This window comes from Podarcis cretensis, assembly GCF_951804945.1.
Source record: "Podarcis cretensis genome assembly, chromosome: 2".
Classification (NCBI taxonomy): domain Eukaryota; kingdom Metazoa; phylum Chordata; class Lepidosauria; order Squamata; family Lacertidae; genus Podarcis; species Podarcis cretensis.
This window is the reverse complement of record NC_137171.1, coordinates 88,438,925-88,464,940: the sequence shown is the minus strand read 5'-3', so window position 1 is coordinate 88,464,940 and position 26,016 is coordinate 88,438,925. Positions and strand designations below refer to the sequence as shown.

General features: G+C 45.8%; 1 protein-coding gene across 3 annotated transcripts; it reads left to right on the top strand.

The window, feature by feature from the left end:
* The first annotated feature begins 233 nt into the window (after nucleotides 1-233).
* On the top strand, nucleotides 234-25,718 carry KLF15 (KLF transcription factor 15). 3 transcript variants are annotated; one of them, XM_079966541.1, is made up of 3 exons: nucleotides 234-562; nucleotides 12,097-13,185; nucleotides 22,550-25,718. In XM_079966541.1, the coding sequence occupies exons 2-3, from the start codon at nucleotides 12,152-12,154 to the stop codon at nucleotides 22,716-22,718; spliced, it is 1,203 nt and encodes a 400-aa protein (XP_079822667.1). In that variant the 5' UTR covers nucleotides 234-562; nucleotides 12,097-12,151; the 3' UTR covers nucleotides 22,719-25,718. The 3 variants fall into 3 exon arrangements, with proteins under 3 accessions (XP_079822667.1, XP_079822666.1, XP_079822668.1); XM_079966540.1 differs by lacking the exon at nucleotides 234-562 and adding an exon at nucleotides 6,110-8,521; XM_079966542.1 differs by lacking the exon at nucleotides 234-562 and adding an exon at nucleotides 9,940-10,402.
* Nucleotides 25,719-26,016: the final 298 nt, after the last annotated feature.

Below are 26,016 nucleotides of genomic sequence, written 5' to 3'. Positions count from 1 at the left end.
CGCGCGGTGGGGGGGGGGGGGGGGAGAAGTGGAGGGAGAGGAGCGGAGCGGGGTGGGGGGGACCAGGGAGAGGGAAGGCGAACGGAGCGAGCATACCAGATACTTCCATTGACGACAAAACCTCAGGCCCGCCCCTTGCCTTTCTCTCAGCCAATGAGGGCGCCACTTTGGGTCGAGCCTCCTTCAAGCCTTCCCCTGCCTTTTACTGTGATAACCTCCCTGGCAGTCATGTGATGGGGATATAGTACTACGCGAGGAGAGCGAAAGGACACATCGCCGGCCGGGTTGCTGGCCGCCCATCGGGACCCTGTTTGCCTGCGGGCGATTCTCAAGGACGCCGCTTGCCACCCAGCCCATCATCTCCTTGGAGGGGTTTAATCCATCCTTGTTTTATTTTTTGCTTCTCTCTCTCCTCCCCCACCCATCTCCTTTTTTTTTTTTTTTTTAAAAAAAAGAATTAAATGTCAAGAGGAGCTGCCGCCTACTGGGATCTTTTTGCAGTTTAAATTGTGGGGGGTGTGCTGTCCCCCTCCTCACGCTCACCCTCGGGGGTTAAGTTCAGGTAAGAAGCAAATGACACGATTGTGACCCATAATAAGGGGTTGGGGGTGCACGATGTGGGACGGGGGGGGGGGAGAGAGAAGGAAAGGAGGAGGACGGGGCGGAGGGGGTGGGTAAACCTCAGTGGAAGAAAACGAAGAAGCAGACAGTTTCTAGTCCAGGGACCCGGCAGCATGCTTGCTTTATTCTGCGCGTGCAGGAAACGCTAAGCGAGAAGGCGATCGGTCGGCGGCGGCTCTAGCCTGGCGGATCAATATAGAGGGCCGCCGGATCGAAGGATCGATTAGCTGGCTTGGCCGCCGGGGCGACTTGCGCGCCGAATTCGAGGAATGTGGACGGCGAGGCGAGTCCTCTTTGCGGCAGCAGATGGAGGCAGGACGGGGTGCGTGTGGGTGCCTGGGCGCGTGTGCGCGCCTTCCGATGTTTACAGTGATCGGGGGCGGGAGGGAGAGAGGGCAGAGACTCCTATTCCGGATCCTGGCCGTGAAGGGCGAGAGATCCTCGCCTGTGCGGATCCCGATCTCCGCTCCTGGCGCTGGAAAGAGGCGGCGCTCCCCACCATATGCGAAGGCTGCCTGGCTGAGGAGTTTCAGCAGCAAGGCAACATGCGGCCAGCGCTTTCCCTTTAATAAGAAATAAATGTGCAGGTACTTCCCCGCTTCCTCTCTTAGCCCACGGCGTGCATTTCGCTTGCCACACTGGAAAAGATCCGGTTACTGATCCTTCCTCCTGTACTGCTAGGGATGCCCTCCTTTTCGCCCCCCCCAAACCCCGCTTTGCCTTTAACTTGCACGCTTGACTCCTTCCAGCAGGTGTTGGTTTTTTAAGTGACTCTGCTTTGTTTCAAAGCTTCACCAATGGCTTTCTCTCTGGACCCCCTTCCCGCTCCCCCAGGGGGTGAAACGCAAATGCATGGCTTTGGGACAAATGGATGGGCGCTGCAGATGGCGGTGGCTTCGGAACTTATGTTAACGTGGAGCGCCTAGACAGAACAAGACAGCTGTGGTTGCGGTGTTAAGTCGAGAACAGGGCAGAGATGACGAAACCAGCAGGAGGCTGTCTTTGTACGTGGAGCTAATTTGTGTCGTGGTAGGGCAGCAGCTTCCGAGCTGCAAAGAACCTTTCCTTGGATGAAGGATTCTGTGCGATTCCAAAGCTTGCACAGTCTGACATCAATATTGGTATAACCGAATCAAGAAAAGAGGCCACATTTTCTCACTGGGAAGCAAAGCATGCAACCTGACAGCTGGAAGGGGCTCCATGTCCTGTAGTCAGTCCCAAATCCTGCCTTAGGAGTAGGCAAAGTTGGAGCAGCTGTATCCCAACACATACCTATTGAGTACCCCTCCCCTTCAGTGCATCTTACAAAAAGATACTGCACACCCTTCTTAGGAAGTCCAGGACTGTTTCCCATATGGAACTTCTCCACGGAGAGTGCAGGGCATGGGTATGTGAGACCACTGTATGCCATCATGTGAGAAAATCATGGGTTCATTTGGGCCACATGTCCATGGCGTGGTTTTCAAGCAGATGGCAAAAAAGACACATTGACTTTTAGCACATGATGGCGAATCAAAAAACTTCCCTTGTTTTGCCTCTGAGGCACATGTGGGTAACCCAGGGGCCACATGATGTGGCCCTGGAAGGCCTTCAGCACTACCTGATGTGCATGCCCCAGCTGCTCCCACTGCCAACCCCCTCCCAAAAAATGCCACAAATTGCTTGAGAGCGTGAGTGTGATGTGAAATCATAGAATTGTTGAGTAGGGAGGGACCATGAGGGCCAATCTAGTTCAACCCCCTGCAATGCAGGAATATTTTGCCGGACGTGGGGCTCAAATCCACAACCCTGAGATTCCGAGTCTCTTACCAGTGGAGCTGTCCAGTTTGAAACATGCATCCTCCTCATGTATAGCCCATGCTCCTCCCAGCCTGCCAAACAGCTGTTTGGGTGACTGGAGGAGAGCATGACTCTAATGGGGACGAAGGGTGCAGTTCTGTTCCCGAACTGCTGTCAGAATTAGGAAATGTTTCCCCTTCACTTGCAACGTTCTGCCTCTTCTACCACCCTCTTTCGAACAGCAAAGGGGCATCTGCTTTGCAACCCAGCTTCAACCTGTGGCATTTCCAGGTGGGAATGGGAACACCCCCCCCCCTCTGAAAACCCTGGAGAGCTGCTGCCAGTCTGTGTGGCCAATGCTGAGCTGGATGGGCTTGGAATACAAGGCAGCTTCCTATGTTCTCAACTTGAGGGTGTGAGATATTTGACATACTGGAGAGAGAGAGAGAGAGAGAGAGGCAGAAGTTCTGCGGCACACAGCACGGTTCTGTTTACTGGTTTCCCTGAGCAACTTTTGAGTGGCTTGTGAGGATGTAATGTTGGGGAAGCAACCTCCTGCAGCAGCAACAGGAGGAGGCAGCTGTGCGCTTTGCTCTGCTATGGCTGTTATGGTAATGTTGAAAGAAAGGAGAGAGAGAGAGAGAGAGAGAGAGAGAGAGAGAGAGAGATGGTTGCAGGGTTACTGTCGGTCATTGCAAACTTCAGAGGCCAAAGGGAGGGAGAACTCCACCAGTCACAGTGTGTTCAGTCAGCCTCTTTAATACCCAGCCTTGTGAAGCTGAGGTTGGGTTAAACACACTCGGCTATTTAGAGGAAGCAAAAACAACCCCCCCCCCGACTCCTCGCACTAAAACCACAGCCTGGTTCTTGAAGGGATATGAAATGTATCCCTTCTCCCTTTCTGTGCCGCCCCCCACCCCCCTCATGCTTAGTGCAATGAATCCCGGAGCTTTTATCCATTCACCTCTTGACAGATTAGCACAGACAGGCTTGGGACTCCATGTGTGTGTGACCAGCATGAATGTCAAAGCGGAATGTACACAATCTAGAGCCCGGATTAAAGTCTTTGGCCATTATTGCTGTAAACAAAGTCTTTCCTCCTCTGGAAAACAAAGGAGAATGGATGCGTTTTAAAGCCAGTTGGCTTTTGGCGAGAAAGGGGATTTCTTGCCCCCCCCTCCCACCGATCCTCCTCTGCTAACCGGAGCATGTTTTGATCTCATATACTGGAGCACCTTCCTCTCCTTTATTATCAGGGATCTTGACGTACTGCAAGGCTACCAGCCTATAGATAAGTTATGTATTCTTAATGTCTAATTGCGAATAGAGGGAATCAGGAGAAGGGAAGAGGTCCCATATATAGAGAGAGCACTCAGCTGATAGAGCATGAGACTCTTAATCTCAGGGTCATGGGTTCGAGTCCTACATTGGGCAAAACCCTTGTGGTCCCTTCCAACTCTAAAATTCTATGATTCTTTGGTGGACAGTAAGGTGAGATAAAGGTGCTGGGAGGGTTTTCCATGGAGAGAAAGGAAATACTTTGAACCTTTTTGTGTGTGCAAGGAACTATTTCTTATATCCAGCTATCTCAGAGTAGATCCATTGGAATTAATGGACCTACATTAGCCATATACATCAATTCCAATGGGTCTACTCTAAGTAGGAGCAACACTGCATACAACTCAATTTGCAGATGTGCTCCTAGTTTTATTTGTTTTGGGTTGTTGTTGTTGTTGTTTTAAAAAAAATATTTCCAGCCATGAGATCTAGAAACTTGCCCTGTGTTGTAAAATGATATTTGGTGCTGGCCAGAATTGAGAAGCTGCCTTTGGCACTCTGTGCTGCTGCAACCGTGTGCAGTGAGAGCAGACCTTGAAGTTGTTGCTGTGCGCTGCCCAATGTGCCTTTTCTCTTAAGCATTTAACTGGCACCACCAAGCAGTCATGTGCTATGCAGGCTGGAGGCTCCTTAATCAGGAAACCTTTCTTGCCGCATTTAACAGCAAGCGTATTTTTAAACCAGCCTGACGGCAGATGATAGTAAAGGATGACGACAACGCTGATGATGATTAGATGCTATATGCATCTCCTTCATCCCTTTATGCTGACCCAGTGCACACAGCAGAGCGTACGATGGGGCTGTAAACATACCTCTTTTGATGCCAGATTGTCAGCTAGGTTTAAAAACGACCCAATCTGTAGTCTGGGAAGTTCGATTTGGAACAACAACAACAACAAAAGACTTTGGCTCAAAGCTCTGCTCAGCTGTGAAGTTCTGTCGGTGGTTTGAGGCATGTCCAGTCTCTTTTTTAAAGAAACAAAAGGTGCCGGTACTCACCATGAAGTTGCTATAGTAACTGCCACACTTTTAACATGGGGGGGGGGAGGTGCCGGTACTGCTCGTCCTTGAGTAGCCCCAGAACATGTCAATATTTCTCAGGCAAACCTACCTTTCAGGGGCACTGTGAGAGTGGAATGGGACAACCTCATGTTTGCTGCCCTGAGCTGATGGGAATAAGGCTGGGATACAAATCGAGGAATTAAAACTGGCTCATCATTCGCAGTTGCTGCAACTCTTCTATCCTGTTGCATTTCTTCACTGCTGGTAGTCGATTCTGCACTTTGATCTGTAGGCTTTTTCTCAAGGGTATAAAATCCTACAGAGCATTACAATAGCTGCTAATAAAATACATTATCAAAGGCAAGATTATTTCTAGAGGGTCTGTGTTTGGAAAGATTCCTAAGAGGTCCACTCTGTCCTTGTGTCATGTACACATGTGCCTATGCACACATGCTTGCCCCTGTGTGCCTGCTCCCCAAGGAATCTGTAGGATCTCAGCCATCCAGGTTCAGCAGCGGAAGAGAGCTTTGGCTCTTACTGCCATGCAAGTGCAGCAGTTCAGGTGTCTGTCTCTCTAGAAGGAAACTGCTAGCTACTGAAAAATAGCACTCCAGGGTACATTGGTGTTTGGTGTGCATAGGTCTATAACTGTTTCCTGCTGCTGAATTGAGCCTACTTTTGTTTGCCTGGTCCCGCCTCCTCATTTACATATTTCCATTCAAATGCTTGCATCTTGGTCATGTTGCAGATATCCCTCCAAATAACCCTATTTTCCAGGGGTGTCCCTCATTTAGAGAAGCCGTCCCAGTTCTGATCTGATCTCAGAATGTCCCACCTTTCCTTAGGATGTCCTGAGAGACCGACATTGGCTCCCAGTATGTTTCCAGGCACAATTCAAAGTGTTGGTGCTGACCTTTAAAGCCCTAAATGGCCTCAGCCCAGTATACCTGAAGGAGCATCTTCACCCCCATTGTTCAGCCTGGACATCAAGGTCCATCGGCAAGGGCCTTCTGGCAGTTCCCTCATTGTGAGAAGTGAGGTTACAGGGAACTAAACAGAGGGCCTTCTCGGTAGTGGCACCCTCTCTGTGGAACACCCTCCCTTCAGATGTGAAGGAAATAAGCAACTATCTTACTTTTAAAAGACATATGAAGGCAGCCCTGCTTAAGGAAGTTTTTAATGTTTAATGCTTTACTGTGTTTTTAATATTTGGTTGGGAGCTGCCCAGAGTGGCTGGGGAATAAATAATAAATAATTATTATATTATTTTCATTGGAGAAACGTTGGAGGATATCTGACCCCTGAGCTGTCTGAAGGCAATCCTGTATAGGGAAGTTTTTTAATGCTTAATGCTTAATGTTTTATTATATTTTTATATATGTTGAGAGCTGCCCAGAGTGGCTGGGGCAACCCAGTAAGATGTGTGGGGTATAAATAGTAAAATTATCATTATGGAATGGGGCGTCCCTATTTTCATCGGAGAAATGTTGGAGGGTATGTATATACAAAGCATGTATGAGAAGGCAGAGGAAGAATTGAGACTGGGATGTGGTCTAAGGGCGTAGATCACAGGTATCCTACAGGCCATGTAGAATGATAATAGGCCCTTTTGTGCATGCAGAGCTACACACATAGGTCTCCTCCATGTGAGGGAAAAGCCTTACGTGAAAGGGCCCTGTGGATGTTTACCTGTGCACAGATATTAGGGTCCAGTTAGGACAGTGGAGGGAAGCAGAGCTAGCAATGCAGCACCCTTAGATCACAAGGGATGGAAGGAGTTAGGTCTACCCCCCTACAGTCAAGCAGAGGCTGGGACTTGAGTTCCCTTGGTGGAAACAGATCCAGCATTGGTCCACACTGGCTTCTTGACTTGGCACTTTCCATATACAGAAGCAATGACATTTGCATGCAAAGTAATTCTGCTGTTTATTGGGATTCCTGGGCTTTCTTGAAGGTGCATTGATGATGTCCCAATGGGACTTGTGCATTCCATCAGCAGGTATCCCTCTTGGTGCAATCGGTTGTAGTAGGGAGAACATAGGTTTAGGGGATTACGTTGCATCAAAGAGAGGAGATGTTGGCAACCCTAGAAAGTAGCTGTCAGCATATCCACAGCTGTTTAAAAGGCACCAAATCGGATTATACCGTTAGCAGCAACATCTCTCTGCTCCCCAGTCGTCCTCTAATGTTCCCTGGAGTGACAAGCAGCTCAAGTTTTGCATAGCTTTCTGCATTCTCCTCTGAATGCTTACTCTGAAATACAGCAGTGCACAGGCATGCAGTACATTTGCTGCCCTTTTAATATTTAGCTGGTGACCTAAACAGGCAACTGTTGTTCCCAAAACAAGGCAGCTCTGAAAGATCAGTAGCAAGAAAACAATATTGTGAGGATATTGCGGAGGTTTGGAGTACTGTGGGAGAGTCAATGTGCTTCACCCCAGAGCTGACTGCATTTCAGTTGCAGAGAGGGAAAAACCCTATAAAAATACATAATAAGATCAAGAATAAACCAAACCAAACCATAGCAATAACCCCCACAAAACTTATTCATGGATAAACTGTTGAAAGTGGGCAGGCCTCAGTAAATGAAAATACAGCTATGCATTTTCCCCATGAGACTAACATTACTATTACCTACTTCTTTAAGAATCTCCAAAAGAGAAAAGGGAAAAAAAGAAGGATTTGGTCATTAGCAGGCAAGTGATGAATCCAGCATGTTCCTCCAATACCCAGAATTCCCTTTGGCTCCAGTGACAGCTCTGATAGGGCAAGGAAAGTGGTATAAGTTCTCACATCTGCCTACTGACCTCTGTGCCTTTAGGGTTTCACCCTTCTGCCTCCTGTTGGCATTTCTTCTTTCACTGGAGGAGAGAGCACTGATTTGTGCCATATGGATATGGGAATGTAAGATGAATAGCAGCTGGCCCTGCGCTAGAAAGCATTCTCGTCATCTGCCGACTCTCATGTCATTCCTCCCCCACCCTCCTCCCCCACCCCAGAACCTGCATTCTGATGAAATCACGGAGATTAATATTGCCCTTATCACTGCTTGAAATGCTAGCTCCTGAGCTGACAAGGACAGTTCGAAACAGCGTTGGCTGACGATTCTCCAGATGTGGTTGGCTTCCAAGTAGTCTCAGTTCCTGCCAACATGGCCAATGGTCAGGGATGCTGCGGGAGCTGTAGTCTAGCAACATATGGAGGGCCACAAATCAGCCATTCATGGTTTAAAATGTGCCCTGAAGGTGCAATCCTATACATATCTGTTCAGGACTAAGCCTTACAGCATTAGCTCCCAGGATTTGCAAACCTGATAGTTTCTGCCTGTTTTTCTACCTATTTCCCTGTCCATTCCATTCAGCTTCGTTCCACTTCCTGTATGTTTGGCATGCACACTTTCCTTCTAAAATGCTCCTTTTTCCTGGCCCTCTGCATAGCAACCTGGATACAGTGCTGTTTTCTGCACTTTGGTCACAGTCCAGTACAGAGTTAGGTAAGATTTCAGTCCATTTGCATGAATGGGCATAAGCATGGAAGTCTAAAAGAGAGACGTGCAAACCAAATACCCTGGGACACATCGTAGGCCCTTACCAGGAAATATTAGGGAGGCCACGTGTCCTACGGAGGACAGCCCTCTGTTGAAGGCGTCCAAGTCAAGTTTAAAGATAAAGAACCCATCAGAAGGAAGAGCAGGAAGAGCCTTGAAGTTGCCCGTCAACAGGGGACGCCTGGGCAGCAGGCTGGGCAGGCAAACAGGCCACCTTCCCCACTGTAGTAAAAGGTACTGTATTTCTACTTAAATTATAGTACAACGGTTTATTACTTTGTATCTATGCATGTGAATTGAATTCATGCAGATTTTATGCAAATCAAATGCGTGCCCTCCTTTGGTGAGGCATAGACTGCCATTTGAGAGTTAAGGCACCCCAGCATGCATTCCCTGCATTTTTGGAGACATGTGTTTCCCATTTCCCCCCTCCCTCCTGCATGCCATCTGCAACACACCCCAGTGGAACTTGTGAACTGTGCATTTCTGCTCGGAAGCAAGTGCCCTTAGCTTCAGTGGGGGGCTCCCTCCCTGGTAAGGTTGCAGCTTTGGACTCTGACCAAACTGGGGCAGGATTCATTAATGCATCTCTGCTTTGAAATGCTTCATCCCACCATGTGGCACTCGAATGCCTGCAGAGGAGCTAATGAAGATCGTATTAAAATGCCTAGCGCTGCATTTTGATGTCTTTCCCTCCCAACAAGCTTTGATTCAAAACGAGAAAAAGAACAAGCTGGCAGCTTGCTGGGCATCTCTGGGGAGGAGATTCTGTAAGGAGGATGCTACTACTCAGAAGACCTTCCTTACTCCAGAAAGCATGGCACTCAGAGCAGGGTGTCTTCCAAAGATCTGAACATACTGAACTGGTGTGTATACTCACTTGTGTGTGCTGGCAAAGTTCCCTTAGGACATCATAGATTAAGACAATCCCTTGTGTGAATTGTGCCCAGAAATCCTTGGTTGGTTAATCGCCTGCTTGCTGACTGATTTGATCAATTCATTGACGGCGTATTACCAAAACTTCTGTCAGGGAATAAGGAGGATGATATTACTCAGAAGCTCTGACAACCTTCCTTATGCCCATTATCAGGGTGATTCCCTGTCCCCCACAGTATTAAAGGGAGCGTGAGATTATAATTTTATAAGGAAATGCCATCTTTTGTATTCCACCCCCCCCCCCATTCCTATTACACCAATATACCACAGGCTGAATAAACACATGTATGCTCACCTTTCCCTACTGGTTAATCAGCTAAAGCTTTAGTTGATTAATCTATCAAACTGATTAAACCTGCAGTCCTGGGGTGCAAATCCCATTTGATTCAATGGAACTCACTTATCAGTAGACATGAACAGGGTTAAACTATAAACCTGGAGCAGTACAAAGGAGAAAACTCTGGAGGTTCAGATCTGATCTGCAGCATCCTTAGGTAATTAACCTGTGTAGGTGAAGAATCCCCTTTACTATTCATAGTGATTATTATGCAAAAAGAGGTGAAAATGCATTGTGGAATGGATAAATTACCATACACTGAGAGGCTCAAAGCTATCTCTTGTGAACTGAACCAACACAATGGATTAAAAAATAAATAAATCACCCTACATGCATTATTTAACTACTTATATGTGTGAATGATCATTGTTAATAAAATGTCCTTTTTGGGGGCATTACCTTGCCTTCTGATCTCACAGTATACCATTCTGCTGCAACCACATATGTATCTAGAATTCTGCATAGCATTTAATGACAGTCGCCCATGAAAGCTTATGTCATAATAACTTTGTTCGCCTTCCTCTTTTTTTGCACCGTGAAGCCTAACCTTTGATTGAACTTCCTCCCGTTCAGCACATGTGAACATTTCATAAGTGTAGTCATTTGACAAGAAGAGATGGCTGGCGTTTGTGTGTAAACTAGGAAAGTGTGCAGCTTGGGAAGCCAACAAATGCTTTTTTTGCTTCAGGACTCGCCATCCACGTCCCCAGCCTTGCATCAGTCAGGAAGCTGCTTTTCAAAGAAATGTACTTTCGCTTGTTCAGGCTTCCTGTGGAATGTCAGTGGGCTGGTGCTGATGGAAGATGTGTGCAAAATCCATCTTTTGCCATCTCAGCTGTGCGGTGCGTGCTTTGGATTTTATTTCTTTGAGTGGAACGAGACAAAGATGGGGCGAGTTAAAAGATGCAGTAAAAGCACAGATTATACAGAGAATAGTAAGCATCTTTTGCCTACCCCTGGACAATATCAACAACAGTTTGTGGCAAAGCAGCTGCGGCAGCAATAGCAATAGCAGACGAGCATGCTAGAAATGACTTTGCAAAAGGTGTGTTTGAGATCTCCTTTGTTTTCCATTGCCCCTTCTCACGCTCTCACGTTCACCCTCTTTCTTCCAAACCCAGGTTTTATAAGTTTATTGCATTTATATTGCACCTTTTCCTCCAAGAGGTTCTCCCTCTTCTCATTTTATCCTCACAACAACCCTGTGAGGTAGAATATGTTTGAGAGGCAGTGACTGGCCCAAGACTACCCAGTGAGCTTCATGGCCAAGTGGGGCTTTGAACCCTGATCTCCGAGGTCATAGTCCAACACTCTAACCACTACACCAGCACTGGCTCTTAAAGGATCTGCCACCACAATTCATATACCCTCCCCCAAGGCAAAGTAGGTTTGCCTTGACTGGAAGAGCAAATAATTGTCTGCCCGAGACTGTATCTTTTCCCTTTCACAACTGAGAGCACAAGCTTTGGGTGTTCTGCTGTGAGAGTTTTGCTTGGGGCAGCTAGAGCAGGAAAGGCTTGTGCATGATTTCTCCCCCCCCCCCCCAGATGCTCTTCCGTAGGAAATTCACTCCCAGGTCTTCCTGAGGCTAAGTGAGTTGATGGTGCTTGTCAGGAACATGGCACAATGAGGCTGGTCACAATGCTTTGAAATCCAAAGCCAGAATTGAGATGCTAATTCTGACCGGAGTCTTCCAAATTTAGAAGCTGTCACATGATTCAGTTCATCCCAAGGCAGTGCTTCAAATGAAAGGCAGGAGAATATGCTGGAGAGAAGTTTTTACACTGGACTTGTGGGCATGCAGACCAGAGCTAAAATTTGCTAGTAATCTTTCTTTGAGGGGTGGGGAACGGCCCCCTCTTTGCCAAGGTATGGCGATTAAATAATCCGGCTTGGTTCAAGCCTGTATCAAGAACAGCACAACAGATAATGGCAGTAGAAAATTTGAATCATTAACCCGGAGAGGAAAATCCTTACTGTCAAAGTCTAGCCAATATTTTTAGCTCCTGCTGCCCCAAGCTTTGCATTACGCTGATTAGCCTATATTTGTATATGTGAGAAAGTTAAAAATAAAGCCAGTGGAAAGCGGCAACCTAGTAATAAACACTCTGCTTGATATGGAGGTTTGGGAATGGTAAAAGTTTCAACAGTTCTCCTCCCTCGGCCTCGTTCCTGGCTCTCTCTACCCTTTAGCATTGGCTGCAAGATCTACGGCTAAGGAAAAGGACATTGAAGGACATCTTTCTCCTCACCAGCAATCCTTTGGAAATAAGTAGGCTGTTGTAAATCTACAGAACACATAGTTGTGAAATGGCGTTTCAGAGAGAATTCTTTTGCAAGCATGTGGTGCAATCCTGGAAAAAGAGCTCTCAAAAAATCCTCTTGGGTGATAACAGGCAATATCAAAACATGTAGCAACATGAGCACGCAGCAAGGATTGTGGGCCAGGCTGGAGAATGCTTTGTAGTTTTAGTGCATTGAGATGAATGATTAAACCTGACTTCTGACTCTTGGTGTTTGTGTTTCTCATATCCAGGCTTTCGCTCTGTTGGTACATGCTGGTGGGAGACCTATAAAGAGATTATCCCGGGATGGTGGATCACTTGCTTCCTGCGGATGAGTCCTTCTCATCTGCAAGGCCTCTTCTCGGATACTTTGGGGACATGACAGCAATCGGCAGGTCATACCACATGCTGCCGTCCCCCTTGTCGGAAGATGACAGCGACTCTTCCAGTTTTTGCTCTTGTTCCAGTCCCGATTCCCAGGTCCTTAGCTCAAGCTGCGGGAGCTCGTCAAGTGCCGAGAGTCAGGACAGCATCTTGGACTACTTGTTGTCTCAGGCATCCTTGGGGAATGGCCATGCCTCTTGGTGGGACAAAAGGAGACTTCAGCCTATTGTGAAGGAGGAGCATTATAGGATGCCCGAATTCACAGTGGAGATGGAGGATTCGGGACCATTTCAGCCCACCCTGGAGGAAATCGAGGAGTTTCTGGAAGAGAACATGGAGACAGAGCTCAAGGAAGGACCCAAAAGCGAGACCAAAGACATGAGAGCTTGTGGCCAGATAACTGTGGCTTCCATGCAGCCCAAAGATCACATGGTACCCAGTAATAGTTTAAAAGATAGCAAAAGCGAACAGTCAAGCGGCACGATGGATGCATCAAACGGAGCCGTGTCCCTCGATGGGGGGATCCCAGTCATGCTCCAGATCCAACCAGTGCAAGTTAAGCAAGCATCAAACGCAAGCCCTAGTTCACAGGGACCTGCGCAAGAGAACATTAAAATTGCACAGCTCCTGGTCAACATCCAAGGGCAAACGTTTGCACTTGTGCCACAGCTTGTTCCGTCATCCAACTTGAACTCCTCCTCCAAATTTGTCCGCATAGCCCCAGTTCCGATCGCTGCAAAACCAATCGGGCCTGGAGGTACGATCCAGGGGCAAACGGGGGTCATCATGGGTCAAAAGTTTCAAAAGAACCCTGCGGCAGAACTCATTAAAATGCACAAATGTACTTTCCCCGGATGTACCAAGATGTACACCAAAAGCAGCCACTTGAAAGCCCACCTGAGGAGGCACACGGGGGAGAAACCCTTTGCGTGTACGTGGCCCGGTTGCGGATGGAGGTCAGTATTGGGGTGTGGTGGCCGGCTGGGTCACATAATACTGCCATTCGTTCCATGTTATTTGCCAGCCGGTGATTTTGAACCAAATTAATTGAAGGATGTGCCTTCTTCTCTAGTACCTGGCGATCATTAGAATTTAAGCATGTTCTCTCAAAATGAGATGACGCTAGCAACATCTATGAATCAAATGGCACAACCTCTTGGGCTTTAGTGGCAGAAAAGGTTTTGTTTTTCCACAAAAACAGTTGTCATCTCAGCTCATAAAAGAGAGATTGAACTTGTCAGAACAGGCATTGTGAGCTGTATACTATGGGCTTGGTTGCGATGCATTTCCCGCAATCAGCACCAAAGGAAAGGATAGGTGCCAAGAAGAGTTCAGTGGTGAAGCACAGGATTTGAATACAAAAAAGTCCCAGGCTCAGTCCTCTCCTGTTAAATGGTTGAGTGGCAGGTGAGATGACAGTACTAGGCTAGATGGGCAAAGTATTTTGACAGCTTCATATGTTCCTATAATTGCAGTTAGTGACAAAAGAGGGAGGGGGGAATTATCAATTATATATCCATATTCACCATCTTTAAGTGAATGCATACAATCAGACCCATGGAAATCTCTGCTTTCTGAATGGCTTGACACTCCTTCTGACTGAATCAACACAAATTCCACAAGACTTTGCAAATCTGGTCTGCTAAATGTCTGTTGACCTGCATCTCATCCGTGTGCTGAGCATCTTTGTTGTGGCTTGCACCCCTGAACTTGTGAGGCGATGTCAAATGCCATCTTGCAGTGGGTGGTGCTTACTACATGTTGCAGTTGGGCATGGATACTTGAGGATGAAATAGGCATGCTTCTTTTCAGAATGGGGAAGGCTTAGTCAAAATGCCTCCAAACCCTCTGTTTTCCGCAGGCTGTAAGTAAGAGAGACTAGACAGAGGAATCGCTGTGTAATCGCTGTGGTTTCCCTATGGCGTAGGATCCAATGATGGTCACGCCTGGAGGCATGAGATTCTCGGTTGGACATTTGGCTTGACTCAGTATTTATGTTCTTCAATTTCCATATTTGTGACACTTCCCTAGGTTGATTGCCCTATGCCTGCAAGGAGCGACTTATAACATTTCTCACCCATGGTTTTTAGGGAAATAGTTGATTATTAACTACGTAGTTGGCCTCCCGTCCTGATGGCTTCCTGTCATGGCATTTAGAATATTTGCTCTTCCTAACAGTGAACCCTAATGCAAATATTTTTGTGGAAAATTTTGTTTCTGTGAGCGGGGGATGTGAGGAAATTATGACAAATGTTCAGATTTTTTTTAAATGCTGGTGAAGGAAAATGATTTTGGTATTCTGTAGCCAATGAACTTGAAATCCCAGCAAGCCTGTCTGAGGACTCTCAGTGACTCTCCAGTCCTCTTTGCTCTTCCATCCTTTCTTCTGAGGATGTACTTTAGGAAAGCCACAAATGTACGTCATTTTCCTAACTTCAAGGGAAGTGAGCGTGGATCGCATGAGCAGAAGATGTCAAGAGGGCAGTGGGTGAAACTGTCACAAGTCATAGAGAAGAGCCTGAAATCACCAATTTTTAAAATTTATTTTTTAGTATGCTTTAGGACAGAGTTTCTCAAACTTGGGTCTCCAGCTGTTTTCAGACTACAACTCCCATCACCCCTAGTTAGCAGGATAAGTAGTCAGGCATGATGGGAATTGTAGTCCAAAAACTGCTGGAGACCCAAGTTTGGGAAACTCTGCTTTAGGCCATAGGTGGGGGACCTTTGGTCTCCAAATGTTGTTGTACTGCAGCTCCCATAAGCCTTGAGCTGGGGCTGATGGGAGTTGTAGCTCAGCAACACCCAGAGAGCCCAAAGTTCCACACCCCTGCTTTACAGCAAGAGTGGGGAACCCTTTTCAGCTTGAGGGCCACATTCCCTTCTTGGCCACTGTTCAGAGGCCACATGCAAGTGTTGGGTGAGTCTGGAAGCAAATTGGGTGGAGCAACAAATGCAAATGTTACCTTTGTGCAGTAGGTGAGTTTCTACACCCGCTTACACAGCACAATCTATCCTCCGTCCAGACAAGCAAGGGGCATTGACAGAATTCTAGGATACTTTCCAGCCATGCAGAAGCACTCATGAGAAGATGGGCCAGTGATGGCTTGTAGCTAAGGCAGGACATGTGGCCTGAGGGCTAGAGAGAGAGGCCCGGAGTGCCCAACCCTTAAACAGAGTAAGAACTAATATCTAAGATACCTTCTTTATGAGGTTCGGCTTTGTGGAATGTCACAAAGTTCAGAAAATGGCAGCTGTACATTTATCACAGGAGAGAGGGCAGTGGATATGGCCCAGGCAATATGTTGCATTGCTGTGATGGGGAGTGTGCTTGCATTGATGACTGCCTGCGTCTTTGTGAGTAACAGCTGACTAGCATGAGTGATGTACACCAGCCATGGATGATTGTCCACCAGAGGTTTGATAGACTTCTCATGTTTTTGCTGCCTCTGCAAAAAGCAGGGGAAGGGACAGCATGCACCTTGCTGGCCACAATGCACAGCTGTGATCTGCTTTGGTGCATTGTGAGTTGTGTAGGCCTGGTACTGTGGCATCCAGGGTCTAAGTGCTGTGGAGAACAGTGGCATAGCGTGGGTTGTCAGCACCCGGGGCAAGGCAAGTAATTTGTGCCCCCTCCAGGTAGGGGCAGAGAGCTGTGAGTGCGAGCGCCCCCCCAGATGTTGTGCCCGGTGCGGTCGGCCCCCCTGCACCCCCACGCTACGCCACTGCATCACCAGAGGTCTTCCCCTTTCTTTACTCGAGAAACTACACATCCTGCAGATCCTTACGCCCTTTAATCTTTTTGGGTGGGAGCTATTATTTTGAGCCAGTGCCTATGTTAACTGATATGTACATTTGACAGCTCTAGCTCATGGTTACTATGAGGAGGAGACTTATGGAAGACAGCAGATCAACAGATCAGTGGCAGATTGCAGGCAGGCAAGATTATTCAAGGAGATGGCAGAGTATGGCCACTGCAGGGTGTGGATTGTGTGTAAAGGGCAGGGCTTGGGTGCAGCATAGCTTTCAGAGAGTCTTGAGGGCCAGAGAGGGCCCAGGGTTTCCCACCCCACATTTGCAATGGGCATTTGTTATTAAAAGGAAGGAAGAGGCGGCCGCCCATTTTCTAAGGAGTTTGTTTCTTCCAGTATACCTCTCTAGGATTAGTCCAGAATTTCAGTGCACACTTACATGGTGTTTTTGGCCATCAAAGTGAGATTGGCAAGTGGCTGGAGGTAACTGAGCCCAAAATTGCACAGCTTTCCTTTTATCAGCAGAGAATGTTTACTTTCCAGAAGTTCAGAGAGAGCTGGGACCTCACATGACTTGTGTGTGCCGAGTACACCTGGAGCTTCTGTTCTTTTCCATTTTTCTTTATCGCTCTGTATTGAACACACAGGCCCAAGAGATACACTTCTGGTATTTTTCCTTTAGTTGTTTTCTTTTCCTCTTTGTGCAGGACTCCTTTTTCCAAACAGATGCATTTCAGGTGTTTGTTTGCATCAAGAGCAATTAAAGAAAATTGCCCTGGTCTGTGTAAATGGAAACACAATACTTAGAATCAAAGAACTGTAGAGTTGGAAGGGACCTGAAGGGCCTAAGGCATCCATGACAGATGGCCATCTAACCTCTGCTTAAAAACCTCCAAGAAAGGAGAGACCACAACCTCCTGAGGGAGTCCATTCCGCTGTCAAACAGCTCCTACTGTCAGAAGGTTTTTTCTGAAGTTTGGTCGGAATCTCCTTTCTTATAACTTAGCTATGCACAGCACTAAAGCTGCTCCTTCTTTTAGATGAGACAGTGAGGTTAAAAACAAAATGTCATGTTGCTGAATAGCTTCCCTCAAAAGAGAACCTGGGTATTCAAAATGCACCAGGAAATCTGATGTGCCTATATTCTAATACATCTACTACAGATTGGCTTCTCCATTTCTCCATTCTTCTGTTGCAGGGGTAGTCAGTGTTGTGCCTTGCAGATATTATTGGACACCATTTCCCATCAGCCCCAGTCAGTCTGGCCAGTGCTCAGGGAAGTTGGGAGCTGGAGTGTTACAATGCCAGGGAGCCACCATGTTGGCTACCCCATGCTGCTGTGTGGTATGGCCCTCCTTCTGTCTGTAGTATGATGGCTGCAGCAACAGCAATGACTTTGCTTCACAGGCTGTTATCTAACCACAGTAGCTCATCTTACTGTAGTGCATTACTACCGTAGTAGAACATCAAAACACATTTAAAGTAGACAAGGCAGAATCAAATGGATCTTTCTCTGCTCCTGCTCCATGGGGAAGGACTAAACCTCAGTAGAGTCAAGTAGATGCTGAAGGAGCCAGGTTTAGTGCCTGGCATCTCCAGTAAAGACCCATCAGGTGATGGGAAAGGTCTGTGTCTTGGAAACCCAGAGAGAGAGAGAGAGAGAGAGAGAGAGAGAGAGAGAGAGAGAGACTGCTAGCCAGACAATGCCAAACTGGTAGGATAAATATATGGGCTGACCTGATGCAAGGCAACTGAAAGGTCTTGCCTGAAACCCTGGATATCTTCTGCCAGTCAAGAGTAGATAATACTGAGCTAGGCAAAACATTGGTCTGACTCAAAATAAGGCAGCTTCCTATATTTAGAGCCAGACCAGTTTTGCTTCACTAGGGTGGTAGCCTCCCTTGCCTTCAGACCATACCCTGGGACCATTTATCGTCTTTGTTACTGTTGTACCATTATGAGAGCCTACAAAATAAATAACTTGTTGTGTAAAGCAATCAAACAAGCCCTACAGGCAAATGACAAATATCACCCATTGGAACGGACGCTTTCCCACGATTGCACTGCATCTCCTCTATGAATGCAGTTCAAGGTGTCTGTTTGCTTATTTATTTTTTTAAACAAAATTTATATACCACATGATTGTAAGAAAACCTCTTATGCAGTTTACAAAAAATATAAAATAAATCATTCAAATTATCATTAAAAACAATTTAAAACCAGCACTTAAAAATATTATATTAATGCAGCATGTAGTTAGCAAGAGTTGAGTGTTACCAGAACTTGGGATGAAGCAATCGGCAAACACAAAATGTAAGTGAGCTGTGGACTTATAATTTGGAAAGCCATCAATACACTTATAACGGCTGGACCACCATAATTAACTCAGAAATGCATTTTTCATTCAGAAATCCAATTTGGAATCTGCTACGGTTCACATAGTTGAACTCAGATTTCATGCTGAATGCAGATATCCAATTCCTGGGTTGGTATTTGACCTATGAAATCGATATTTAACCCCCCATCTTTGATATTTTAGGATGTGTGATACCTGAAATTCTATATATCAGTCCTTGGAACTTGAAACATACCAGCTTTTCCTTCAGAATACCATTCCTTTGTGTGTATATAAATCTGATAAGTAAATAAAAATAAAATAATGTTTGTCAATCAAGGTGCTATAATTCAAGGGTGGAGAACGATAATAGTTTTAACTGAGAAGCATTTGAACCTGGGTCCTCAGATGCTGTCGAACTACAAGTCCCATCACCCTTGACCATTGGCTAACCTGACTAGGGATGCTGGGAGGTGTAGTCTAACAAATGCCTGGGGATCCAAGGTTGAAGAATACTGATGTAGGGCATATGGAGACAAAGAGATGCCTATTGGCTACTTCTTGTACCTTTTCTTTTATGCAAGGCATTCAGCACAGCTGCACTAGAAAGCAGACACAGTCCATTAGCTGCAGTCTGCACACTTCTAAAGCACCCGCCATCACATAAGAAAATGTGGGCGGGTTTTTGAAAAACAAGGAAGCTGGACTGGCGGTGCACAATATGAAGGTGCTAAAGAATACTGCAATTGACCAACACAAAGCAAATTGTGTCTCTTGATGTAAAGGTAAAGGTAAAGGGACCCCTGACCATTAGGTCCAGTTGTGGACGACTCTGGGGTTGCGGCGCTCATCTCGCTTTATTGGCCAAGCGAGCCGGTGTACAGCTTCCGGGTCATGTGGCCAGCATGACTAAGCTGCTTCTGGCAAACCAGAGCAGCGCACGGAAATGCCGTTTACCTTTCTGCCAGAGCGGTACCTATTTATCTACTTGCACTTTGAAGTGCTTTCGTACTGCTAGGTTGGCAGGAGCAGGGACTGAACAATGGGAGCTCACCCCGTCGCGGGGATTCGAACCGCCAACCTTCTGATCATCAAGTCCTAGGCTCTGTGGTTTACACCACAGCGCCACCCGCGTCCCTGTCTCTTGATGTGCCTTACCGTAATAAAAAAAAATAAAAGGTGTGGGGGTATCTGTCAAGTAAAGAAGATATATGTGGTATGAAGCACATTTCCACATGTGAATAATGTGGCGCACTCCCTCCTCCTACAGTTCCAGAGTCAAGGTGCATAGTACCCGAGGCACTTGAGACAGAAAATCCACAAGTACCTCTCCTTGGGAGTAAAGGCACAACTTCCAATTAAATAACTAACAAATTGCTGTCCTTCCGTGACACCCCCAAACCAACCTGAGGCAGCCGCTTCACTCTGCCAGCAACCCTCCCTTGAAGCATGCTTAAATCCCACTGAAACCCTTTTTACCCAGATTTTCTGAGCAATTAACATATGGGAAGAGATCTCCCCCATTCTCACTTTCCGGGCTCAGCTAATTGCTGTGAAACCCAGGCAGCTTGCTACCATGATTCCAGGATCTGTCACATGTCCTGCTTGTTTGACCCGAGAACCACCTGTGATTGAATCAAACTCTTTAAGGATATGTTACATCATTCCATGTGCACCATGACACAAAAGCCAGCTAAAATGAGCAAACAAAAGTTGGTAAGGCTAGTGTGTGGCGATCGCAAGGGATTCTACGTGCTTCAGATGTTCACCTTTCGAGTCTTTTCTTTTGTATAAACACGCAGGGATCAGGGAGTGTATTTCTGCTGGTATAGTAAGCTGATCTTTCCCAGCAAGCTGGGCAACAGCATAGCAACATTGTTACCTGATCAACTGCAGGGTTTAGGCATGAGGTAAAGAATATTCTTATCATATTAACTCACGCTGCTTTCCATGGCTCAGATAGCACATATCTTTGAGGTGCTCATGCATCTGCCCCTGATTTTGCTAATAATAAAAACTCATCCCAATGGACTCAGCATTTGTGTGTGTGTGTGTGTATGCAGAAATGAATCCAAGCATCACACAATGATGGCACAGGAATTTGGCACACCTGCATTTCTCTTGAGAATTATTATTTTTTGCTTAAAAACAAAACAAAATGCATTCACCTAAACATAGCAATCTACTATCTTTTCAGGCAAACATATTTTACAGATTTCCTTTCTTTTCCAATTTGCATTTAGTAAATGACTGCGGCTTCATTCATTTACTACAAGCAAACAGCTGACAGCACTTCTTAAGAATCCTTTTCAGTGCCAACCTTTGCTACTGTTCTATCTGACACCCACTTCATAGCACCATCTTTCGAAAGGGGCAGTAGTCTCAGTTGTGCATCCTGAACATGTGGGGTTTTCAGAGGAGTTTCAGCATTATGCGCAGCTAGAAATCAACACTGTCCTGCCTTGCAACTCGATGAATTCATCTCAGTATTGACAGTACAGTGGTACCTCGGGTTACAGACGCTTCAGGCTACAGACGCTTCAGGTTACAGACTCTGCTAACCCAGAAATAGTACCTCAGGTTAAGAACTTTGCTTCAGGATGAGAACAAATCGTGCAACGGCAGTGCAGCGGCAGCAGGAGGCCCCATTAGCTAAAGTGGTGCTTCAGGTTAAGAACAGTTTCAGGTTAAGAACAGACCTCTGGAATGAATTAAATTCTTAACCCGAGGTACCACTGTATTTAGGGTTTTTCTTTTCTTTTCCCCTTTCCTGATGTTAGGCAGGAGCTGCCTAATATATTAGCTCAGAGAGTTCTATTGCTAGCTGGAGGGTCTCTCTCTCTCCTCTCTCCACAATCTGACTGAGCCTTGTTGTGTTCAAAATGGCGTTGTTCTGTGCCTTCCGATATGAGAGGAACATTTGTATGAGACAGTGTCACACTCTTCCTCCTTTGAAATCAGTGCCAGTGGATATGAAATGACTACTTTTAACTATGCTTGGTGGCCGACATCTGCCTCTGTGCTGCTAGCGGGTCATGGATAATGACTTTGTCCCAATGTATTGGAGAATTTCCCACATGTTGCCACCATTTTGGGGACAGGTCTGCTAGAGCATGTGGGGAATAGCTTGATGTCGAATGCATTGATTGATTGATTGATTGATTGATTGATTGATTGATTGATTGATTCATTCATTCATTCATTCCTCTCCGTTGAATTTGCTTGACAAAGGTGTTTGGCATATGAGACCTTTCTTCTTCAGCAGGCAATTGAAGGGGAACTTTTCAGTTTTTACGAGTAATTTTAATCGATCCTATCCATTGCATGTTTTTTAATTTTTATGTACACCACTTAGAAACATTTGTAATTAACTGGTCTACACATAGCTTAAACAAATGACTCAGTAAGAGATGCTTGACAGTGGAACAGACTACCTCAGAAGGCTGTGGACTCTCCTTCACTGGAAGTTTTTAAACAGAGGTTGGATGGCCATCTGTCAGGGATTCTTTAGCTGTGATCCCTGTCAATCAGCTGATTGTCAGGGCTTGCAAAGCACCATGCACTGTGGTGTGCATACCCTGATGATCACTGGGGTTTCTGTACACAGTGCAATGGAAAAACAGATCACAGAGTGTAATTGTGATGCCAGGTGACTTGACATGTGGGCAGCCCCGGCCCATAGGGGAATGGTTTATGGGCAAATGATACTGTTACCTTGATATAGGTAGGGTGGATTGAGTCTGCTCAGTGCCTTGAGGGGAGACTGCCCAAGAAATCCATGTATGTCATGTTGAGTTCCATGTTGGGAGAAAGGCAGGATATCTACTAAAATAAATAAAATTATAGGGATTACAGGATAGAAAGTACCTTGGTTAAGCTTTTGTGGAAGAACTATACCATATGAACAAAGATTTCAAAAGGGGATTTACAGCTGCCATCTGTGAGAAATTCTCCATTTTGTTCTGTTGAAACTGGATGAAATCCAGGAGATCTTGTCATAATAAGAGAATAACCTGAGGTATTTGGAGAAATGGTTGGAATTGTTGCACAACAGCAGCCAGCTTTGCTATTCATGTATATGTTTGTTTTACATGCAATTTTGTTCTGTCTGCTTATAAATCACCTCTTGTCTTCTTTTCATTGTGTGACTTCGTCCTTTGGTTTTTCATGCATTGATGACAACAAAAAACAACAACCTACTGATAACCCTTCCTCTCCCCCCTTACTGACTTTCAGGTTTTCACGATCAGATGAACTATCCCGGCACAGGCGCTCGCATTCTGGAGTGAAGCCATACCAGTGCCCCGTGTGTGAGAAGAAGTTTGCTCGGAGCGACCATTTGTCCAAGCACGTCAAAGTCCACCGGTTTCCTAGAAGCAGCCGCTCGATGCGCTCAGTGAACTGAGGGGGGTGGGGTCTCACTTTCTCCTTTCCACCCCTTCACCCATGAACAGGAACTGACAGAACTTTGTTCAGTATCCTCCTCACGATAATTTATTTGTCTCCCTGTAACAGCTGATGCCATGACATCACACACATCTATTTTTTTAAAAAGAAAAAGAAGAAAAAAACCCCCACCCACCACCTTTACCTTATTTCTTTTCCTTTCCTTTGCTGATGCTTCTTCCTTTTGAAATTACAGTGTTTTATTTTTAGCTGTTTTCTCCTGCACCATGATAATTTATGGGCTACTTGCTGCTAGTTAATTATAGTTCTGGCATTCCTGAAGGCTTTGCTCATGTACAGGGCTATTCGTTGTGAGGGGTAATTTTTTTTTTTTTAAAGCATTCTTATTAAGTTGGCCTATTTGTCCAGTTTGGAAACAGCAAATTCCTTTCGAAATTAAAACAATGCCTTTTTGGCAAGGTTGGGGTGGGGTGGTAGGCTTATATATTTTGTTGAGGTGATGGTGTTCCTTATCTAGGAGTTTGTAGAGGCCTGGTAGTCCTGTCAGGGCAGAGGCCTTTGATGGCTAAGGCCCACTCAGCAGTAGAAGCATGGAAAATAAGGCCATCAATGACTATTAGCCATGGCGGCCATGTTCCATCTCCACTGTTGGAGCTCACACATGCCTCCAAATACCAGGTTTTGGGACTTCCAGGCTGGGAGAGTGCTTTTGCACTCCGGTCCTCCTTGAGGGTTTCCCATAGGCATCTGGTTGGCCACTGTGAGAACAGGATGCTGGACTAGATGGGCCTTGGGCCTGATCCCACAGGGCTCTTCTTATGAGCAGGAAGGCCCCCAAATGCAGCACACATTTTGAAGTCATACACAGCCACCTATAGAGGGATGCCTCATGCGACTGTTAGGTCCAGAGTCTAAAATGATCTAGCTGCCCCACTGTAGAGGTTATCAAATGAGGAAGGGCAAAAGGAGCATATTGGGTGTATGATGTGTGTATTTGTGTTTCTGTGTGGAAAATTGCAAGCCAGCTGGTATTTTGCTGCTCTTGAGCAGAGCTGCACAATATCCTGTCAGCTGCCAGAATTGTGGCCTGAAAAACTCATAAGGTCCAGATCCTTCCTAGTTCTGCTGGAGTCTGGTCAGGGCCTCTTCTCATAAACCACTAAATTAATCCTCCCTGGTTCCTTTCCAGGCTGACAAGAGTCTTCCATGTTATCTCCTATTCCACCAGTGTGTATTGGTTCCACCCCTTGCCCCTCCTGAGGTCAGTATTTTTGAAATCAAAAAGCTGGCAAGCAAAGGAGGAAGAAACAAAAGGATAAAATGTGGAATGTATGTCCTTTGCCCAATCATCCAGATTACTAAAACACACCAGTCTCATTCAGTTCATGGATGATAAATATACATAGGGTGAGGTGCATCTCAGCGACAGACTCTGCCCCCCTCCAGTCTTTGGGAGCAGTTCTTGACTGCTGCTTCATAGGTCTCAAAGTCACAGTCCAGCCATAATCCAAAGTAGGCTGACAGTACAATAGCTTATCAGTGTGTTTGTGTGTGAGTGTGGCTGGTGTTAAGGTAGAGTGTTGAATGTTGGTTTCCTATGCAGCCCAAAATATAGCCAGGCCAATGTGCTCTATAAAAGATTTTTCATTGGAGAGGAGTGATGCTCACAGACCTGTACAAATGATGCTTGCTCTTTGGCAAAGATTCATAGTCCGGTGATCATGATGTGGGAGGACTGGATGTAAGAGTGATACCTTGTTTTTGCCGCTTCTTGGGCCACTGCGTTTTCACCATGCAATACAGCCTGCATCACGTACCATTCCTGCAGGAGCCTAAGGTACCTCCTGCCAAAAGTTACAACCTCCTCCTCACGTGGCTTTTGACGGGCACAGAAGTAACTGGGATGGCTCTTTGCATCTTCCCAGATGGATGTATGGAGAAATGCTGGACTCACCCCCCCCCCCCGTTTACAGCATGGAATGAAATCCTTATCCCCCCCCCCCAGTCACTGGGGAGGGAGGACTTAAAAGACTTATTGAATGTTTTGCGAAAGCACTTTTTTTGAGCCGTAGGAGGCAAGCACCCCCCAAATGTGGAGTATCCTCATGGGCTGCTATTCGGAGAGCAATGCAACTGGGGCATCGTGCATTTTTGCCAGCTGGTGCAGTAGCTGTCTCAAGGGCTAAACAACAACAACAAAAAAGGGAATACGTACATACATATATATATCAATATATATATATATACTTATAATGCAATGCTGGCAGCAAAATTATTGTGTTAGGAAACATTTCCCCCTGCACCCCCTCTTTTCCCTTTATTTATGTACTCAGCTGATCGTAGGAAGCTTTCTAGCAAAAATAGAATCTGGTAATTAGAGAATATTTGTTTAAAGCAAAATACAGTTGAGCGTGTTGCATCTCTTCTCTGATCATAGACGGTGCCTGTGTCCGTCAGCACAACTCAGTAAACGTTAGCCGTGACTCAACCCCTCTGAAATCAATGGGACGAGATTAGTAGCTCCTACCTGAAGATCCATTGGTTTCAATGGGACTTGGTTGCAATTAACTTCTGTAGGATTAAGCCTGTCTGTCTTGTCAACTTTTTTGTTAGCCAAATGGGAAATAAAACACTGCAATTCTAGTGTTCGTACCAGGTCAAAATGCAGACCACGTCGCCATGTTTGAGCAAGAGCTCCACTCACTACCTTCATCTAGGAATGCATTCCTTTTGTCGTCTAAGAAACAAGTATAAACAAATCTTTCTTCTATTGACTGGTTTTTATCTCACATCCTATGAATGTATGTAAATAAAACTGTACATATTGCATATCTATATAAAATATCTTTTAATAACGTATGAGAAAATTGTGTAAATTTGAAACAAAAGAATATCTTTAAAGCCAGTGTACATAAGTTACAATCCTGTATATTTTTTTCTTTTGTTCTTCATAAAATATATTTACTTTGACAATAAAAAGAAAATTGAAATTTTACAAGTGATGTGATGCGCTTTCCTTGGTTTTCACAATCATATTCTTCAGGGGTCCATGGAGCCCCTTGGCAGTGTGGATGGGAAAGAATAGTAACGTCTAGCATTTCGAAACATAGGAAGCTGCCTTATACTGAGTCGAGCTGCTAGGAAACTAACTTAAATGATGCAAAATCCAGAGAGAAAAGAAATCCTGATTACACTTTACTGAGAAAATTGAACAATAACAGAGAGGTTTTTCTTTCTTACTTCAGGCCTTGTGCACAGCAGGGAGACATACAACCAAACATACAGAGGAAAAATCC

Excerpts from the sequence above, each read along its gene's own strand:
- KLF15 (XM_079966541.1), top strand. The coding sequence starts at position 12,152 with ATGGTGGATCACTTGCTTCCTGCGGATGAGTCCTTCTCATCTGCAAGG. Across the intron at positions 13,186-22,549 it reads TGGCCCGGTTGCGGATGGAG|GTTTTCACGATCAGATGAAC; the intron begins GTCAGTATTGGG and ends ACTGACTTTCAG.